This window comes from Zootoca vivipara, chromosome 14 (genome assembly GCF_965207765.1).
Source record: "Zootoca vivipara chromosome 14, rZooViv2.hap1.1, whole genome shotgun sequence".
Taxonomy (NCBI): Eukaryota; Metazoa; Chordata; class Lepidosauria; order Squamata; family Lacertidae; genus Zootoca; species Zootoca vivipara.
The window spans coordinates 20,741,797-20,758,504 of record NC_142597.1 but is presented as its reverse complement, the minus strand read 5'-3'; the positions used below and the strand labels follow the sequence as shown (position 1 = coordinate 20,758,504).

Below are 16,708 nucleotides of genomic sequence, written 5' to 3'. Positions count from 1 at the left end.
ATTAGATTCCTGGTGGAAGAGAATTCCACAACCTCTGTGGGCAGTGTACGAAATTCACCAGGCGCCAGGCACATTTTGCACTTGGCTATTGGCCACTTGCAACCAAATGGAGATGCCTGGCACCAGGGTGGAGGCACATGCTTGAGATCCTTGGATCTTGACTGTTTTCACACTAACAAGACATCTTGTAGAATTCTACCCCTGATATTTTATCTGCACAATCAGAAATAATTTCAGGAACCAAAAAGTCGTTTGGCCCCAAAATGGCAACTAGAAATTTGTTTCGGCAACTGCAGCCCTGGTTTAAGGAGCCATTTGGTGCCTAGTTTATATATATGAGTTTCTAACACTACAGCTGGTCCTGCATCCTGACCAGTTCAGCAGCATGTGGAGGAAGATGACAAACTCAGAGAGTGGGCTGGTCCATGTGGGAAAAGACAGCCATTTAACATTGTCCATGTAATCATGTAGCACACCAATGGAAAACCTTTTTCAGCTCAAGGGTTGCATTCCCTTCTGGGAGCCCCATGCCAGTAGGTGTGGGATCAGAGGCAAAAGTGGACACAGCAATTAATACACATTTTACCTTTGTACAGTATATTAACATGCGCCTCTCTTTTCTTCATTCGGACAAGCAGCAGGCATTATCAGAATGCAAGGACACATACCAGGAAGGCAAAAATATTTCGGTTGAAAGTAAGGAAAATAGATTTGTACAGGCTCAGCTGCAGCAAGCACAAGGTCCAGAAATCTAGATTCCAAGGTACATGAGCAAGGCAAGAGTTTCATAACTGAATGGAAGCTATGGAGAGACCCTGACAGTTGACGTTCCCCACCCACCAAGCAGGACTCTCCTGCCCTATGAGTCTGCTACTTGCAAGCATACACACTCGCCCTGAGTGTGTGCTTCCGATGTCACCTGAGCATGGCGCCTGGTTCTTGATGCCCCTCTGCCCCCAGCTCTTGCCACCTCCTGTTCAGCTCCACCCCAATAAGTCTCTGTGCTTGGCAGGAAGGGCGGGGGAAAGCTGGCAGATCTGCTTCCTCCTCCAACATCTACAGACACAAGGGGAAGAACTCTGCTCCTTCCTGTGTCTGTGTCTGCCAAATCATGCCAGGTACTGCTGGAACCGAGAGGCACATGTCATGCCTAATAATGACCTGACTTGACCTGGCTTCTCCAGGAGAAGCCAGGAGCCCTTGTGGTCTCTTCCAACTCTATGATTCTATGATTCTAGGAAATTGCACAGCTGATGCACAAGCTAAAGCTGTGCAAAGGCACTCTTAATACTGGCTGTGACACCCCTGTTACACACTAAATATTTCAAGCGCTTTGAGGGCCAAGAAGCCACAAACAGCAGGCCTGGGTGCTTCATCACAAGTATATCCATGTGTAGAAAAGACAACAGTGTATTGTGGCCTTAAAGACTAACAATTTTGTTGCATAGGTTCTAGCCCAGGAAAGCTTAGGCTATAATAAAAATTGTAAACTTTTAAAGGGCCACAAGACTGTGTTGCTTTTATTGCTACAGACTAACACAGCTACCTGTATGGAAAATGTAGAAATGGCCCTAGCATTACTGTTTGAACTGCCATATGTACTTATTGGAAGGTTCAGTCTACAGGACGGCCAGGGTCCTCACGTTGTAGAGAGAGGCAAATAGTGGCCTAGCAGTGGATCCGCTTTCAAAGACGTTCTTTCTTCCCTAACTTGGCAATGTTTTCACTGCCTGGGGTGTAGGCAAGGAAGTAAACATTGGCAGGGGGCAGTTGGTGGAATCAAGAAGAGGAATTTGCAGAGCTGAGGTTCATCTAATCGAGTCAAAATTGATATTTTTGAAAAGTGCAACACTTAGACATTTGCTTGGTGGGAAAATGGACATTTCCTATCTTTCGCATCCCCTAATGCAAAGTTTGTGTCTGATAAATTGTGTGGTCTTCATAGCCCATCTGGTGAATGGAAAGGGACACAATAAGCAAACAAATGTGAGGGTGCAATGAAAGATGCTTTCCTGACAGCATGTCAATGAACTAATCCTGTCAACATTGCCCTGCTTAGTTTGGGGCTTCCCAAACCTGTCGCTATTGAGAAATTAAATTTTCTAGGCAAGCTCCATTTGGCCCACTGCAATTACATAACCTGTTTGACTAAAATCTGTAAGTAAAACCATTAATCAGATCTTACGATGAGATTATTACAAACAGAAGCAGGGCTTGCAGCCATCATTACATCATCTCCCTTCGTTTACATTAAAAGCAAATGCTTTTTGTGTGAATTCATCTGAGCTTTTGTGCAAGAAAATTCCTATCTTGGTATGAGTAACATAGCCCTTTGTTTATACAATACTGCTTATGAAAGTGTATTTTTCAAGCTAGAATGCCCATGTCTAGTTAATTAAGTATATTTTAAAAGGAAAAGAGAATTTCTATTCCCAAAGTATGTGGCAGATATATTTTTCCAAAATGCTTTCAAAGGCAATTTTAAATAATTAGCATTTTTAAAAATAAAAATAAAAACAATGACAACACAATTGTTAAATTCAAAGTGTACTTTACTGTGTAGATAGACAAACATCATTAATTCAAAACTGAAGTCACCATTATGTTAATCATCACAACCTGTACCATAATGCTAGGAGTTTGTTGCTTAGACTTCATCACTGAAGGACCCCTGACTTGCTTCCTCTTTGTAGAAGGCTCTCTGATTGTGTCAGTTCAATAAAATATTTCTGACAATCTGTACAAATAAGCCAAAAAACAAGCAATAAGCCTCTCTGTTAATATACAATACAATGGAAACTCAGTTTACGACTACCTCCGTTTACGAACGCTTCGGCGACCGAACGCCGCTGACCCGGAAGTGTTTACATCTGGGTTCCGTGGCGCCGGATGTGTAGAAGCGATCTGTGCAGCGTGCGCAGATGCCCTCTATCGGCGCTTCGCGCACGTGCAGAAGCGTGCCTTAGGCGAGCGAACGCCTCCGCAGAACGGATTGCGGTCGCAAACCGAGGTACCACTGTATGAGCATCAATGATGGAGAGGTGTATCTAGTTTAATATTTTATTTATCTTCTCTGTCCACTATTGTAGATTGGTATTAAGCAACAGTTCATGGTTTTTTTTTTTTAAAAAAAAGCGAATCAGAAATAGAACATCAATAAAGCTACTGTAGTTCCCGTAACTTCACAGCTCCTTCTCAGTGAAAGAAATATTTGTTTACTAAATGGTAAAGGACCCCTGACAGTTAAGTCCAGTCGCAGACAACTCTGGGGTTGCGACGCTCATATCGCTTTACAGGCCGAGGGAGCCGGCGTTTGACCACAGACAGTTTTTCCGGGTCATGTGGCGAGCATGACTAAGTTGCTTCTGGCACAATGGAACATCGAAACCAGAGCAGCGCATGGAAACGCAGTTTACCTTCCCGCCAAGAGCGGTACCTACAGTATTGATCTCCTTGCACTTTTTGGCATGCTTTCGAACTGCTGGGTTGGCAGGAGCTGGGACCAAGCAACGGGAGCTTGTCCCATTGTAGGGATTCGAACCACCGACCTTTTGATTGGCAAGCCCAAGGCTCAGTGGTTTAGATGACAGTGCCACCCACATCCCACACACTTGTTTACTAATGTGTGAAAATAGTATGCCCACTTTGGCTACCCTATTCCAGTCGTAGGTATACCAAACTGTAGTTGATTAGCGGAAACACATATTTATTTATTTATTTATTTATTTATTTATTTTATTGAAAAACAACCTCTGGTCTGCTGCAGATTAATCTTTTCAAATAATATTTCAAGTGGGGAAGAGCTGTGATAGAGCATCTGCTTTGCATGCAAAAGACCCCAGGTTCAATTCCCTGCCATCTGCAGGGATGGGTGAGAGAGGCCCTTGTCTGAAACCCAGGAGTGCTGCTGCCTGTCAGTGTAGTAGGCAATCCTGAGGTAGATGGACTGATGTTCTGACTGGATAAGGCAGATTCCTGTGCTCCTGTGTGTTTATTAGTTGCTTAAAACCCCTAAAGGAGAACTATGTATCTATGTATGTATGTATGTATGTACACATGCATGTGTTTTTTCCACTCTGCTTGACCTTGGTTCTCTGCCTGTCCTTATGACCAGGGGACAGGGGTGGGGAAGCAATTGGTTCGAGCCTTGCAGCTTGTACTAGGTCTAAGCCTCTGCAGAGAACCTTGACCTCAGGAGAACCTGCTCCTTAGAGCAATGCTTCCTTCACTTCTAGGTTATTGCTGAAGTGCTGAACCAGGAATACAAGAAGCTGCTACACAACCACAATCTGCACAGGATATTAGAGTAGGCAATGGTTAATTAGCAAAGATGTGTCACATGGCTGGTGTGTATGTGTGCTCTCTGTGTATGTTATTTCTTGGGAAAGAGCAGGATTTAGTGTCTGCCACCACATAGGTTGACTTAGATAATTTGTCTTTTGCAAAATAACACCTACAGTAGTTGCAAAGAAAATAAGAACTTTAAGTTGTTCGAAAGAAACAACAAATCTTTCAGTTGTTGAAAGCTGAAGGCAGCGATGAGTAGTACTGTTGACAAAGCTCTTTGTCGTGTCTTACAGAGTGAGCAGAAAGAGAATTAAGGAAACTTTCTGAAGTAGTCAGCAGATTATTGCTGCAAAGCTTGAGATGTGTCCATGGCGATGCTAACAATTTATTCAGCATAATGCTGCACATGTTGGCCTTGGTTTTGCTTTGAAATTACACTCTACAAGTAGAATATTTATAGTTGCAATTTATTGTGTAGGTCCTGTTATTAAGAGAAAGTTGGTTGAGATTATTCATTAAGGACACTTTAGGTATTTGAAAGATGTATAAGCTTTATACTTGTGGTTGGCAAAGCAGGTGAGCAACTTGCATAACACAACTAGATACCCCACTTCAAAAGGGCTAGCCCCCAATCCACATTTCTTTTTTATTTGATACAGTTTCTTGTAGGACTAATGTAACTTGCCAGCATCTCACATCACATTAAACCAGCCCTTTTATAGTGTAAACCATTGTTTGCTTTAAACTGTGGTTTTAATGTGACATGGAAGCCAGGTCAGTGTTTTCACTTGCTGTGTGTGTTATATGTCAGGGTGGCGTCAGTCCCTTCTACCCACAGGAGCATAAATCAGGGTGGCCGTATCAAAAATATCTATATAATGGGAGAAGACGGCACTTTGTCTATGGTCACATGTACATCATGATTATGTGCATATTTATTGGGTTGGATGTTCAGCTCAATTCAGTGGGATTCATAGGTGTTGCATCTATTTAGTCTTTGTAATACAGCCACTCTGTGCCACTCTGTTTAGAGAATAATTGGCATACATGTCTAAAACAAGACTTATTATAGTTCTTTTGAAGCGTTCCTTTTCTCATGCACTTGCAGTAGTTAACATCTACCTTGTTGACAAAGTAGAAACCCTTGGCTCCTTCCTTTAAATCCCCTCTCTCTTTTGCTCTCCATATCCAGTCTGTTACGTTGTGTTGCTTCCCTCTGCACAGCCTTCCAAAACTGCTACTGCCCTTTCCTTTCCTTTCCTCTCCTTCCTCCTCAGGGAAAACTCTGGCTCACACTTCATTTATATCCCACCTGGTCAACTGCAACCTTCTCTTTGCCTTCACTTGTCATGTCTCAGCCCTATCCTGAGCTCTGCCACCAAAATAATTTCTCTTGTCAATCAAACCATGTGACACACCTCCCTAAATCTGAATGCTGGCTTGCTAACGCTTCTGGCACAAACTCCTCATACATACTTGCAGCCCCCTGTGGCCTTGACCCTCCTCTCTCTTTGCCCTTGGGTCCAAGTGTATATCTGCCATTGTCTATGACCCACATTTCCTGGGAAGCCGTTGGAGGCTTGTCCTCAGCCCCTGCTAATCTAAGCCTAAATACATGTAACCAAATGACATGCATCTTTCCCTTGTTTACACTCACCTCCATTATCCACCCCTTGATATATTTTTCTCTCCTAGGTTGAACTTCCAGATTGCCAGCCCTTTTAGATTGCCAGGGAGCTGCCTTTTTTATAACCTGCAAAACGCCATGGCATTATCATTTCACCTCAAATATTGAGCTCTAAGCAGAGGGGAACATCCGTAGATACCATTTTCTTCCAGTCCATCACATTAACAGTAAACTGATGAACAGACGTTTTAAAAAACTAATGCCCTGTGGGATATCTTGTGCTTTCAGCATTTCATCCCTTCTCTTCTCCCCCACTCCTTTAAGACTAATGTTGTTTTTGAATGGGCGCTGACACTAGCTGAGAGTTCTCACTGCAGCCTCTTAGAACTGCCCTAATTTTAAGATGTTTATAAAATCTTCTTACATAATTGTTACCCAAGTCTCCCTCCCTCCCTCATGCGCATGCACCATAAGCACATCCCCATCTTCTGGAGTGATTATTGTAATGTATATTGTATTCTAACATGTCAAGATGACGGTGGAAACTGTCTTATTCATTAAGTGCTTATACTAATGGGATTCTAAATGGGGAGCCACATCTCTTGTAATCTATTGAAATATTATTTGTTACTGAAGCTGAACCCTTTTTATCTTTTATGTAGATGTTCTTTTTCTAAAAATTCCACTACTATGGCTGATTCGTGGATGAAATATGTTAGGGTTGTCGCCAACGACATTTTACTTGGGGTAGACCCATTGAAATGAGTGGATCTACTGTAAATCATGCCCATTCATTTCAATGGGTCTATTCCCCGAGTATGAATAACACTGCATACAACTCAGTGTGTTCCACTTGAATAAATATGCATATTTATCTGCAAAAATGTGCAAGGAAGGACTGTGATGGGGAATGACATGGGAATGCAGTAAACATGAGAGAGATGGGGCAAGGGGGGAATGCTTGCATTGCTGTAAAAAGTTCGGATGAATTAATTGGCCTGTTGTTACTGGAAGGTAACCACTCTCTCCATAGCCTGCCTCCAGGACCAACAGAGTAAAGGAATTGTGAGCAAAGGACTGCTTTGGCTTGAGAAACACTTTATAAAGAGGAATTCTGAAAGTCTGACATTCAGGGAAATCCCTGATAGATTTTCTCTAGTGAGACTCCAATCTAGTGTAGTTGTGGTTATTCTTATTACTAAATATATGCTTATGAGAAATCTAAATGTCCACCAGAAAAATACTCTCAGGATTTGTGCCGAAAGATCAGAATTCTGCTTTTGTGTATACTGATATCAGGTTGGAAGAATGACCACATGTTCAGTAAAGATTATTTATTTTCAAGCAACATATAATGGACTCTCGCCTTTTAATTTATAGCTCTGGGATAGATGCAGTAAAGTCCAGTGCAATTATTCTATAGCAAGCAGATTTCAGAGTTTTTTCCTTGAGGTTCTTTGCCAACTCTGTTCTGTACCATAAACAGACTGTTTAGCTTACTGTAAATTAGACTTGTTCTTTGACTTTTTTGTATTTTAAATATTGCTGGAGGAAAATATTTGTTCCTACTCCCTGTGTATTAAGTTTCATTATGCAAGTTGCAAGATGTAGAATGCTGTTTTTCTTTGCTACTAAATTTCCCCTCCAGCAAAGTGTGGATTGCAGCCCTTGTCCATTATCTGTAGGATCTTAAAGTATTTCAGTCATCAGTTAGTACCGGTAATGATTAAGGCTTCATTCATCACTTGTGGGTGAATGGAAAAGCAAGAACAGCTAACACCCTCTCTCATAATACAGTACTAGAACCCAGGGTCATCTGAAGAAGCTGCATGGTGGGAGATTCAGGGCAGAGAAAAAGAAGTACTTTGCTCAGTTGAATGTTCATTACCACAAATTCCCTAACAAGACATGCTTATAGTGACCAGCTTGAGCAACTTTAAAAGGGGATTAGATAGTTTTGTGGAGGAAAGACTGACAGTGGCTATTAGTCATGATGGGCATGCATTACCCCCTATCAGAGGCCGTATGCCTCTGAAACACGAATTTGAGTGCATCCTGCATATGAGTATAGGTATCTGATTGGCCACTGTGGGAACACGATGCTGGACTGGGTGTGCCTTATGCTCTTGAGCTCGTTGAGAGTAACAGGCAAAATGTAATGCAGAATGATTTAGGTCTGTCATCTGAATAAGAAAGACATTTTCATATGATTTTTATATTTGCATAGATTTTGATATGGCTAGAGTATGGCTAAATTCTAGCCTGTTGTGCTTTTTATTACATTTGAAGCTTTAAAAAAAATCACATATAGTGCTTCTACACTTGGAGGTTCTATATGATATCCCACAAATGGCAAAACAACTCTCTTGATCAGTCACCCCAGACATTTTTTTTCTATATAGCATGCATTTCGTAGTGGGAGCCAGCCAGATGGTTTCAACTTTGCCACCCAAAGAAAGGACATAATGATTAATGTTTTGTTAGGTCTTCATTAGACTGAGTATGTCGAGCTGGCTGATTATTCCTTTGATGGGAGTCTTTTTGCTGCTGTAGTTTTTTTGTTTGTTTATGGGTCTGTTTATGGGTTATTAGAATGGTTTTATGGAAATGTATTATTTTATGTTGCACCCTTTTGACTTTTGACATTTTGTAAATCGCTTAGAGACTTTTTGTACTAAGCAACTAATAAGTCAAATAATAATAAATAATAATGGCAACTTGTTACTGGAGACCTCATTCATTTTAAGTTTTATTGACAGTTTAATTGACACCACAGCCCCAGCATTAAGAACACTAAGCATAGTTTCCATCTGCCTCTCCATACAGGTAGGCAGCTACCGTGTTTCTCCGAAAATAAGACACCGTCTTATATTTATTTTTCCTAAAAAAAAAAAAACCAACAACAACACTATGGCTTATTTTCTGGGGATGTCTTATTTTTTTTATTAAGTATGGTACAGTTTAACCTACAAGGTTAAACTGCCTATCACTATGGCTTATTTTCGGGGTATGGCTTATATTCCTTGAATGCTTAAAAATCCTGCTATGGCTTATTTTATGGCTACATCTTATTTTAGGAGAAACAGGGTATCTAACATGGGATTGAAAATTGCAGCTGGATACCTTTCAGAAAAGTAAAGTTTAAAAGATTTGTTGCAAGTGAAGTGTTGCTGACTTGAGTGGTAAATTGGAGCTTTAGTGAATTACACTAGGATAGCATGAGGTTGGCTGTTTTGTTTCATAATTTTTCCAAGCATGCAGTATATGACAGACCTAAAAGAGTTTTGTCTTAATAATGCAAAGGGGAAATAAAGCAATTAAACACGCATATGTTGTTTAGCAGTCAAACATACATAAGTATATGTGGACATCAAGCCCTGCTTGGACAGAAATATGCCCTTTATTTCAGAATACAGAAATTGGAATTAAAATATACTACATTGTTATCTTTATTATTTTGCTATTTTCCTTGCAACCTATAAGTTTGTACACTTTTTGCAAGGAACGAAGATGTTTTCTGCTCCGTGACCAAATTTGCTGTAGTGGCTAAGTAAAGGCATAACTATTATCGTAGTGAATGTATTGGTTGGTCTGTTAGCAAACTGACTTGGTTACTTCTCATTTTTGTCTTATCCCAATTCACTTGTCGTGCTAAGTATGTTGTTGAGGTGATGATACCATTTTGGGATGTAAGAGGTGTAAATGAAATATTTCATGTTCTGCCTTGAAAAATGTATCTATGCTGAGCAGATTGCATATCCACCGTAGAGTACAGTAGATGGTCAGCATTTCTTCCATGAAAGGTGCATTTGGGTTAAATCAGTTTTGATCAGTAGTTGTTTATTACTATTGATTAATACAGTTCACATAGGTAAGTTCTCCCCTTTTCCAAGGAAATTAATTGTGTTAAACTCTAACAAGAATGTTGTATTACTATATGCTTTAATCTGTATCTGTCATGTCCATCTATTGAGCAGGTTTGTTTGTTTGTTTGTTTGTTTGTTTGTTTGTTTGTTTCAGTACCGTAATGTATGTGCTTCCTTTCAGAGCAAAACTCTCCCAAGGTAGCTTGCATCAAAAACATACTGCACCAATTCAATAAAACCGCAATATAAAACTAAAACTTTATAACCTGAAAACAGAGGCAGTTAAAACAATACCGACTACCACATGTTAAAAAGAAATGTGAAATTAATAAAAAAAAATCAAGCTCAGTTTACAAACCAATAGAGTAGGAGTCATTCACAGTTGAGAAAGAGAATTCTACCAAAAAGTCTCTTTTATCCTTGTGCTCACAAATCTAAGAGTTCTTGATGGCAGGGCATCTGAGGCGAAACTCAAGGTCCAGGCAGGTTAAGATGGATGCAGCCATCCTGCAAATAACTGGTCCAAAACTGCGAATCTATAGTCCACTAATATGTGTTCCTACTTTTTTTTTTTAAAGGCCAAAAATCACTTCTCATAATAAACCATCTAATCATATTCCAGGTTCTTGACAATATACTTCCTGATTCTTTGCAACTGTGTTTTATATATCAGTTTGCCAGGATGGAGTGTGTGGTTGGGGCTGGGGGCTGGAGACAGGGTGACGGACAAGGAGAATAATTTTAGGGAGAAAACTTTTCTGGGCCTAGTATAGCCACAGACTTTCCATTACCAACTCCTTCTGTAAGAAGCAAGACATTTGGTTCTGGAAGTAGCACATGTTACCATTTCCTTTCTGAAAGGAGATAAGGAGAGGTGCATCTGTCTTCATGTTGCAGTGAGAGCACGCAGCATGTGTTGAATGGGCTTCTCTTTTCTGCACTCGACAGGAAAAACACTATCCTCAGCCATGTTTCATGTGCAAAACCCTTCTTCAGGGCTTGCTTTTTATGTGGATATCATTTTTCCAGTTAAGATACATCCTTAATGTTCATGCTTTTGGCTTGGTAAACTCGCCTTTATACAATTCCCTGCTCCCCATTACTGTGCCACCACCATAAATTTATGTTAACATTTGCTTATTACTTGCAAACTAAATAAAAAGTCCCACTCTATAGCAGTGTAAATCAAAGGAGAGTGGAGGGTCACCCAAATGCCTAAGAAATACTGGCTCCTGGAAATGGTTTGCACCATTACAAATGTCCTTTACTTCAGAATCCTTAACTAGAAAGAAAACATACCAGATTGCTGTCTTTATTATTTTTCTTGGAACCTATAAGGCTGTATATTTTTGCTTTCCATTTTTGTGAGGAAATGACTAGTTCAGTCTACTTCCCCTCTCTTTACCTGCTCTCTTTCGCCTCTTTGTGCCACATATAGGAAACTCAAGGTAAGCCCCAAGCAAAGACATCACCTCTGGTTACTCTAACAGTCAGGACAGAACGTACTATGAAGGAAGAGTGAAACATCCAGTCTCTGGTAGATGAAGAGGTTACTGTTTTTTGTTCTTGTCAAAACAAGAATGTGCAAGGCTTCCTCCTAGTGACTAAACTTTGGAGCAGAAATGTTAACCTCACATAATGGGCAACTATCACAATGCATTTTGCTAGTGAACTTGGAGAAAGCATAACATACTACCTCTGATGTCTACCTGTGGTGCATGTTGAAGAGCCTGAATATGATTTTTTTCAATGTGATTAACTCATTGAATCCCATCTTTCTTTCTACAGATTACCTTGCTAACCATGGCCGTCTGAGTGAGTCGGAGGCCAGGCGGAAATTCTGGCAGATCCTCTCCGCTGTTGAATACTGTCACAGCCGTAAGATTGTGCACCGTGACCTCAAAGCTGAAAACCTCCTGCTTGATAACAACATGAATATTAAAATAGCAGGTACCCCAGTACTTTTTTCCCTTTTGTCCCAGTGCCTGGGGAATAAATTCCTCTTTCCTCCACCAAGTGACTTTGGCAAAGTTGCTATAGCAGCCCTAGAGAAAGTGGAAAGACAGAGAGGATTTCCTGATATGCCCCCTTTGCATTATGGGTGATGTAGGCTTTTGACACTAAGTTCTTACTAAAAATAGCTGCTGCTTGTATTTCTTTCTTGAGGGAAAATGGCAGTAATTTTGTAGGGTTTTATGAATTTTTGTAGTGTCATGACAACTTGTTAGCATTGCCAGATGTGCTAGTTACAATCAAATTTAATCAAATAATTCTTGAGTATAAAAAAGCTCAAAATGGAAACTCTCTGGATTATTTTAGCATGCTTGATTTAATTTTAATTACAAATTTAGACACAGCAGATGTTCCTTGCAATAGATAATTTTCTTTTGCCTCAGTATAATACTAAGGATCCTTGGATTGCCAGACCAGAATTTCAAAAATGAGGGACACTCATTTTTAAGCTGCTGAGAGTTCTATAGAGCAGTAGAGTTCTTGGAATAAAAGATGTCTGGCAAGTTCTCCAGATGGTGTTTAGCTTCAAGAAGGAGGGAATAATGACTGTTTAAGGCTTCTTAGCATTTTCTTACGTAGGGATAGATGACAGAGAAAGAAGAGCAGCTGCACCAAGGAAAAAAAAGTTGGCAGTAAAGTTAGCTTGTTAAAAACAAATCCCCATGAAATTAAAAATCACTCTGAAAGACACACAGTGCTGGCATCCAACAGTAGCACTGCATACAGGAGGGAAAGATACAAGAGGCCAGCCTTTCCCAACCTGGTGCTCTCCAGAGGTGATAGCTGGAGCTGGTGGGCATTGTGCTCCAAACCATCTGGAGGGCACCAGGTTGGGGAAGACTGCAGTAGCCCATGCACTTGTGCTGCAGTGAACCCAACCCCCCCACGGCACACACACCCTACCCAAGCCTGGCTTGATGGGTGTTACAGAAGACTTACTCCTTCCATTGAAATTAGTGAAATTCAGTGGACCATAAAGCACTGGCCTTAATGCATGAAAAAAACAGGATATTAAGAGGATATTGGAATGAGATTTTCGTTTGCAGGGAAGGCAGAGAAGTAAGTAGTTTGTCTCTATAACAAATGGACCACTTGTATACAAAAAAGCCTGAAAACTATTTTTTTTTACTAATCTTTTCACTTAAAACATCTCCAATAGACACATTTTAAATGGGAAGTTGGGGAATGGGGAAGTGTTCAATTCCTCACGCTATGTAGTTTGCTGTGCTAAGAAAAATGGGGGTCCTCTTAGGGCAGCAAATAAAGGGTTGAAGGACAGACAAACTACACAGCAAAGGATCTGTGTGTAACTTGTTTGCATTGATGAACTTGTGTTTTTCATACCGTCACAAGAATCCTTCATATGCTGTTGTGTGGCAGCAGCAACAGCATTTCATTTACCAATTTGGGCTGCTCTTGGGACATTGTCCCTTTTTAAAGACACACCAGTGTACCTTAAGGATGCATCTGGCAGTCTGGGACATCTGCATGGGGTAATCGAGTGTCTTGGTTTTTCATACCTCTGTCAGCATGAGTAATGCTTTTGTTGTTGTTGTTGTTCTGTTGCAACCCATATTCTTTCGAATTCTGGCACTTGTCAGCTTCTGTATCCTCCATGACGATTTCAGCGCTGTAAAAATGAACACTAAAATTGAAATATTTGGACACTGTGACCTAAAGGCTCAAAGTTTGTGCTGAGTTTCCACTCCATGGCTTCTTGACATACTTACTACATTTTTATTCTGCCCTTTTCCCAAGAAATGCATGACAGCCACACATAGCCTTGCTTCCTCCTCACCAACACACATTTTATTTTCACAATGATATTGGGAGGAAAGTAGAGCTGGGAGTAACTGGTCCAAGGTAGCAGAGCAAGGATTTGATTCTGAGTAGCTCCTACCTTTAATCCAGCATGAAATTCACTATACTGCACTGAAACCTAAATTATATTTCAAAAGAGTCCTGGGATCAGAACAAGTGCCCATCTAAACCAGCAACCTGTTCCTAACGCTGACTAGCCACATGATTCCTGAAAGTTCACATCAAAGATATGAAGGCTCTAGCCCTCCCATATTAATCCCCCGACTACTACTGGGCAGGAACATTGCCTCTGAAAGTGCAGGCTCGACTCAGCTATCCTTGTCAGTTTTCATTGACAGGCCTATCTATACCCCCAGGAATTTGTCTCTTTTTAAAACTGCTTTAGTCATCGTCAATCACTACATCATTTCATACTATTTTTGCTCAGAATATGAGCTATGTATTTTTCAATGGCTTTGGGCACTTCCTTTTGAAATTCAAATAACTGTGATACTGCATCTGTCTTGCCTGCTTGAAGATCTCTGCATTTCCTTTAATTACCCAAATTAATACTGACCTTATTTTTAAATACTTTAAATATGACCATTTACCATATGGGTCATATAGCCACTTGCTACAATGATAATCTCTGTGGTGAATTTTACACTCCTGGTTCTTACCCAGATTTCTGATCTGTTTGCTAAAATTCTGTTAATGCTAGGATGGATGGTTTGGATGACTGCTCTAAGCAAGTTCTTATATATGTGTGTGTGTTGGAAGCCACCCAAAGTGACTGCGGCAACCCAGCCAGATGTGTGGGGTGTTGTTGTTGTTGTTGTTGTTGTTGTTAATTTTCCTATGGAGAGGGGCACGGTGTGGCTGCAAACCTGGCAATTTTTCTCCCAGACTTATTGGGAGAAAACACAGTTCTGTTGGCTATTCTGAGAAAATATTTGTCCTTCTGGTTAGTTTTTGAGGGGCTTGTGAAGGTGGCTGTTAGGAGCATCGGACTTCCAGGTGCTGTGAAAGTGATGACACAGAATTGTGTTTCAGTGGGGCCACTTTGTAAAAGGAAGCAACCATCTGGGCCTGACTTTGTAATTGCAGCACTTCAGAGCTGGCAGAGATGCTGCTGTCTTGTGTGTCCTCAACTCCTTAAAGTCCACATTAGCCTCTTTAAAGGCCGGGAGGGTTAAATCCAGCAAAGCAGTTTGAGCATCAGCGTGATGCTGTGCAGAAGAGAGGACTCCATGATTTGAATGCAGTTAGGTCATTTGAAGGAAAGCGGGGACGGAAGACTGTTATTTTGAAAGGGCTCACGGCAGCCTTTTCTGCTGGTGGACTGTGTAACATGCATTGACGTCAGAACTGGGTGATCAGTGATCGGTATTCAGTTCCTGCAGTGGGTCAGGTTTATGCCTCTCACTCATTCCTTTCCTTTTATCAGCACGTCTCTTTGCAATTACTGCGTTGCTCACATTACCAAATAACAAAAGATCCACACATCTCCCTCCTGAAGCTGAGGAGAGATGCCTTCTGGTAGCAAACAAACCCAGTTTCTTAAAATTACTCTCCTTTAAAAACTCATTTGCTCTTTTTAGGCAAAAGAGTTTTCAAATTCCTCAAACTGTAGGGGAAGGGAGCTTCTTTTGCTCTGGAGCCCTTTGCTCTGGTTTGCTATATCTCGTACATTAACATTAAATAATAAACATCACAGAAAACTAGTGGGTGGGTGAATTTGACATGCAGTGTTGCCCAACAGGTGTTCCCTGGTTCCACAAGGCTCTGTAATTTTACCTTATCAAAAGTATTGCATAATCTGGTTTGGAAATTTCCCAAGTAAGATGCTTTTTTAAAAAAGCTTTAATTCATATGGAAATATTGTTGTTTTCCTGTCTGTCTCTGTGTTGTTGTTTTTTATCCCAGATTTGAGAATTGTAGGGAAAGGGTCTTTACACCTGCATAGAAAGCAAGGTGGGAAGAATTTGTTTCATCTCTTTTCAAGGTTTGCTAGGGTGGATTTTTGAAAAGTTCACAACAAAGACGGTGGTAGAAACTGATTAACAGAAGGTATTAGTTATCATAGATTAATTCTCCAGCTCCTAGGGTGAGGGAAGATCGAATGAATGGGGAATGTGACATAAACAGCCATCTGGGTTTCCCAGCAGTGTTCAAATAAAAGGAGAACAAGTTTCTTCCTTACTAGAAGATTATCACTTCACGGCTGGAAAGGACCTCAAAGTAAATTAGCCAGTCCCCTGCCATTAAAAGGATCAATACCATTACAGCCCTCAGCAAGTATTTAATTTATTTCTATTCTATTAGTGACTTCATAAGATCCCTTTTGCAATTAATTCTGTGACTCTTCTTCCTTTCTTGACATCCCTTTTTATTATAGCCATCCTTAAAGCGGCCATTGTGTGTGTGAATGTTTAGCATATTGCCCCTTCAGCCACCCACTTCTTTTAAGGCTAAAACAGTTTCAATGCCTCTTGTTATCCTCTGGTTTTGCATTGGATTTATCTATATCTAACATTCTTAAATACTGGTAACTCAAACTTAAGGCTCTAGGTGAGCCACAAAATTTATAACACATAATCTCAGCAGTCACCATCCAAAGTAAAACAAGCAATTACATACCCTGAAAAAATAGTGAAGCAAAAAGCACTCTTGCTTGGTACTGACTGTGTTAGCAGGCAAAAACCCGTAAGCAAAACCTTCCGGTCTCCTTTTCGCAGCCATGCCCAAGGAGGAGACAAGCCTAAGGTTCACTGTGGCTCATTCTTGTAATGCTAAACTTTGGTCTAGCATTACATGCACACCAAGCCACTATCTCCTTATCTGGTCAAAGAGCAGCAAAATCAGATGATTTTTCTTGCACCACTGACATTTTTCTTCTGACATACCAAATTTGAAAAGAATGATGTGTACTCTTGGAATGGTTTTTAAAATGGCTGCTTTTAAGTGGACAGTTGGTTAGGTCTGTATTCCTATATTTGAGGTGCAGGTGCAGAACTGCTTGGAACTCAGTTCCTCATTTGTATATTGTTTCCAGTGTTGGACACGTTGGACCTCGCGGTGTGTGATCAGGGCCATCTGAAAGCCCCTACCTTTG

At 40.6% G+C, this 16,708-nt stretch overlaps 1 protein-coding gene and 1 long non-coding RNA gene across 3 annotated transcripts in view; one reads left to right on the top strand and one right to left on the bottom strand.

The window, feature by feature from the left end:
• The window catches only part of SIK2 (salt inducible kinase 2), a 79,294-nt gene that overhangs the window by 31,336 nt on the left and 31,250 nt on the right, over nt 1–16,708 (top strand). For both annotated transcript variants that reach the window (XM_035140266.3, XM_088657858.1), the window contains exon 4: nt 11,569–11,730. In XM_035140266.3, coding sequence (XP_034996157.1) covers nt 11,569–11,730 — 162 coding nt within the window. The remainder of the gene's footprint in view (nt 1–11,568; nt 11,731–16,708) is intronic.
• On the bottom strand, nt 12,091–16,418 carry LOC148683528 (uncharacterized). Its single transcript, XR_015947039.1, has 3 exons — nt 16,234–16,418; nt 13,314–13,423; nt 12,091–12,399 (listed from the first exon to the last, which is right to left on the bottom strand). It is a non-coding gene; the product is annotated as an uncharacterized LOC148683528 (long non-coding RNA).